Consider the following 4,258-nt stretch of genomic DNA (forward strand, 5'->3'; position numbering starts at 1 on the left):
CAAGGAATGCAATTGCAACTACATCCCATCATCATGATGCCAGTACTAGTACAAGTAGTGGTGGTGATATTGTCATTATCAGCGACAACAATTGCAGCACCACCAACAGAAGCAGATTTGAAGAATCATGGCTGCATGAACCGTTGTGGGAATTTAAACATCTCATACCCATTCGGCGTGGAAAAGAATTGTTATCTCAGCAATGATTTCTTCATTAATTGTAGTGATTCCCGTCCATATTTACGGAATAGCAATATCACTATTTCAAATATATCGCTTGAGGAGGGTGAGCTACGCATCATGAGTTACATATCTCATCAATGTTATGACCGGTTTGGTACACAACAAAGGAACAACTATCCATTACTCAGGACGGGAAAATTCTCCATATCAAAAACCAAGAACAAGTTCACTGCTATTGGTTGCGATACATATGGAGGAATCGTAATACAGGCTGAAAACGATTCTTTGGTTGTTTCAACCGGGTGTGTCTCAGAATGTGTAACCATGCACTACGTTTCTAATGGAACTTGCTCTGGAAACGGTTGTTGCCAAACCTCCATCCCAAAAGGAGTCGGCAAAATTATTATTATTGCAAACAGCTTCAACAATCATACAAATGTATGGGGCTTCAATCCATGTAGCTATGCATTTGTTGTTGAAGAAGGTGCATTTAATTTCTCCACAACTTATCTTCAAGATTTTAAAGAAGAAATGCTGCCGATGGTGCTTGATTGGGGAATAGGGAATAATGAGACATGCGAAGAAGCTAAAAGAAATTCTACAAGTTATGCATGTGGACAAAATAGTGATTGTTATGATGCCGAAAATGTTGCTGGGTATAGCTGCATCTGTTCCAAGGGTTACCAAGGGAACGCGTACCTCTCAGATGGTTGCATAGGTTAGTAGTACCCATTTAGATAGCTTCATTCATCATGTTCGGATTCAATTACTTTTGATTCTATATATATTGCTTTTGTGATGCTTTAATTTCATAATTGAGCCCTCCCTCCTATGTTTTGATTGTTTTGCAGACATAGATGAGTGTGCAGATCCAAATCTCAACCAGTGTATAGAGGAAAGCAAATGCTTAAACACTCTTGGGAATTATACGTGCTCTTGCCCCAAGAGATACCAGGGTGATGGAAAAACAGATGGAACACGTTGCACTGCTGGTCGAGTTCTTGTGCTTCAGATTGTGATTGGTAATGCCATATATGTCAAAAGTAAAATAAATAAAGTACAACATCTAATTCACATTTTAATGAATTTGGAAGAATTTACTTGTAACCTACTTCCGCAATTGGATCCACTTCCTTTTATACTCCAGTAACTTAAAAGAATATTTAAATTTATTAATAGGGTAATGCTATATAAATTAATAAATTTTACAAATTTATCTAACTCTCTCATATGATACATATCATATTATTTCGATGGGTATGCTTCGAGTTTAAAGTTTTATTATTACATGTTACATTATTAGTAATAAAAAAATTGTAAAAATTGTAAGTTTATATGACATTTTTTATATTAATATCATGAGTCATATAATTTTCTTACTATGCTTAGTTTCAAATCAATATATTGGCAAGATATTTATAGTCTTTGTTACATAAAATGACTTATTTGAAATACAGGTATTGCCATTGGTGCTTTGACTGTTTTGGTGAGTAGCTCCTGGTTGTATTGGATTTTCAACAAAAGAAGGCACATGAAGCTTAAAGAAAAGTTCTTCAAGGAAAATGGTGGATTAATGTTGAAACAACAACTTTCTAGACTAGAGAGACCGACTCGGGAAGCGGTCAAAATCTTTACTTTAGAAGAGCTCAAGCGGGCTACCAACAACTATGATGACATTAGAATTGTTGGCAGAGGAGGTTTTGGAACAGTTTATAAGGGAATTCTAGTAGATAACACCACAGTGGCCATCAAAAAATCGCAAATTATGAATCAAAGTCAAATAGAGCAATTCATCAATGAGGTGGTTGTGCTTTCACAGATCAATCACAGGAATGTGGTCAAACTCCTAGGTTGTTGTTTGGAAACTCAAGTCCCTTTACTCGTCTATGAATTCATCATCAATGGCACTCTCTTTGAGCATATACATAACCACATCAAGGCTTCTAATATGTCATGGGAAAATCGTTTGCGAATAGCTGCTGAAACGGCTGGAGTACTATCATATTTGCACTCTGCAACATCAATTCCTATCATTCATAGAGATGTTAAGTCTACGAATATACTCTTAGATGATAACTACACTGCAAAAGTGTCGGATTTTGGAGCATCAAGGTTGGTTCCACTAGACCAAGATCAATTAGCAACAGTGGTGCAAGGAACTCTTGGATACTTAGACCCTGAGTACATGCTCACAAACCAATTGACAGAAAAAAGTGATGTTTACAGCTTCGGAGTAGTGCTTGTGGAGCTAATCACCGGAAAGAAGGTGTTGTCATTTGACAAGCCAGAGAAGGAGAGGAGTCTGGCTAGGTATTTTCTTTCCTGTATGAAAAATGATCGGCTATTCCAAGTTATTGATGAACAAATAGAAATTGAAGGAATTGTTGAGGAGCTCACAGAAGTAGCTAATATTGCAAAGAGGTGCTTAATAGTAAAAGGAGAGGAAAGGCCTACTATGAAGGAAGTAGCAATGGAATTGGAGGGGTTGATCAACAAAAAGATGAAGAAGCATCCATGGGTTAAAATTGATTTGAATGGTGAAGAGAGTGAGCACTTGCTTGGTGGGAAGTTAAGTGGGTTTGAGTTAGATTGTACTACTAGCAGTAGTAACACAACAACAACTGGGTACGATAGTGTGAGGGAACATATGACGTCGCCAATGGATGGGGGGAGGTGATTTTTATGTACTGTTGAGTCCACAATGATAACAAATTGGGTGATGGTTTGTTATTACCGTCCTTTGTGTTTTGTAAAATTATGTGCTTACATTAGATCGTTTTGGTTTAATTTACACTTTCATATGTAATTTTTCATTATTGTAATCTATTATTCAAATACATCAGGATATATACGAATAATTTCATAAATAAATAACATGCGAGAACAGTAATTATAAATTGATGGAGTGCAACTAAGAGTTGATTTAGTGGTTTGGTTTGTCTCTAGTGCACTATGTGGATTGGTCTAGTTTGGTCTGAGTTCTATTTTAATGATTTGATCCGTTGATCTTTTAAACCTCAATGTGTGGACCATTCATGAAAAAATTAAATTGATTAGATAATTATAAAAATATGATTTTATCATGTCTGTCCTCACTGAAATAGATGACAAGTATAATTTTGAAACAGATTGTTTGATTATCAATCTAATTTTTTATGAATGATCAGTACACTAATAAAATTAACAGATCAAATCATTAAAGTGAGGGTATGTGGTTGGCCTGCGGCCCAAACTAAATAGAGGACTAGAGAAAATGGCAAATTACATCATTGATCCCTATGGTTTGAACAAAATTTCACTTTAATTTTCATAATTTTAATTTCAACAATTTAAATACCATATTTTCATTTCTATTTTAATATGATTCGACTGTCATTTGTCATTGTTATTTGCGTAGAAAACTAACATTTTCTATTGACATGTGCATGCTAGCAATTCCCTCTCATAAAATAAAAATTAATAAATCTTAACAGAATTTTATTTTGTCCCTCTAAGTTCACAAATGTCATTTCTTTTTATTTTTTTCAATTTGAATATTAATGGATAATATAGATGGAGTACATTGGAACCAAAATGAAAGTGTATGGACAAAATTGATAAAATTATAACTATGAAAATTAAAGTGAAATCGATATAAAACTATATGAACTAATTGTGTAATTTATCCCAAATAATAATATATATATATATATATATATATATATATTTTTTTTTTTTCAAAAAAAAAAAAAGGGAAGATGAAAGGATCTTCCAGGTAAGTGTCTAGTAGATGAGTAGGAAATACACCCTTCTTGAGCACTCAAAGAAAACTGATTATCTGGTCTAGGACGTAATTATAGAAGAACAACAATGTTAGGTTTCATGAAAGAAATATCATAAAAAGTTTTATGAAAATTCTCCACATTTGGATTAATTTGTATTGTTTTATGAGAAATGCTAGGGATCGTGAAAATTTTTTCATGAAAATGATCATGAAAAATTTGTGACCCTTAGATTACATTGATTAGTGTGTGGTGCTTTATTGTAAGTGTAATATAAATGTCACAAATCTTTCATGACCATTTTTATGAAAGAC

General features: G+C 33.8%; 1 protein-coding gene across 1 annotated transcript; it reads left to right on the top strand.

Moving 5' to 3' along the window:
• LOC114265133 (wall-associated receptor kinase 2-like) lies at window positions 1-3,080 on the top strand. Its single transcript, XM_028205869.2, has 3 exons — window positions 1-901; window positions 1,035-1,205; window positions 1,641-3,080. Exons 1-3 carry the CDS (start codon window positions 7-9, stop codon window positions 2,858-2,860), a joined length of 2,286 nt encoding a protein of 761 aa, XP_028061670.2. The 5' UTR covers window positions 1-6; the 3' UTR covers window positions 2,861-3,080.
• The last annotated feature ends 1,178 nt before the right edge of the window (window positions 3,081-4,258 follow it).

This window comes from Camellia sinensis, chromosome 3 (assembly GCF_055761805.1).
Source record: "Camellia sinensis isolate YWXY chromosome 3, ASM5576180v1, whole genome shotgun sequence".
Lineage (NCBI taxonomy): Eukaryota > Viridiplantae > Streptophyta > Magnoliopsida > Ericales > Theaceae > Camellia > Camellia sinensis.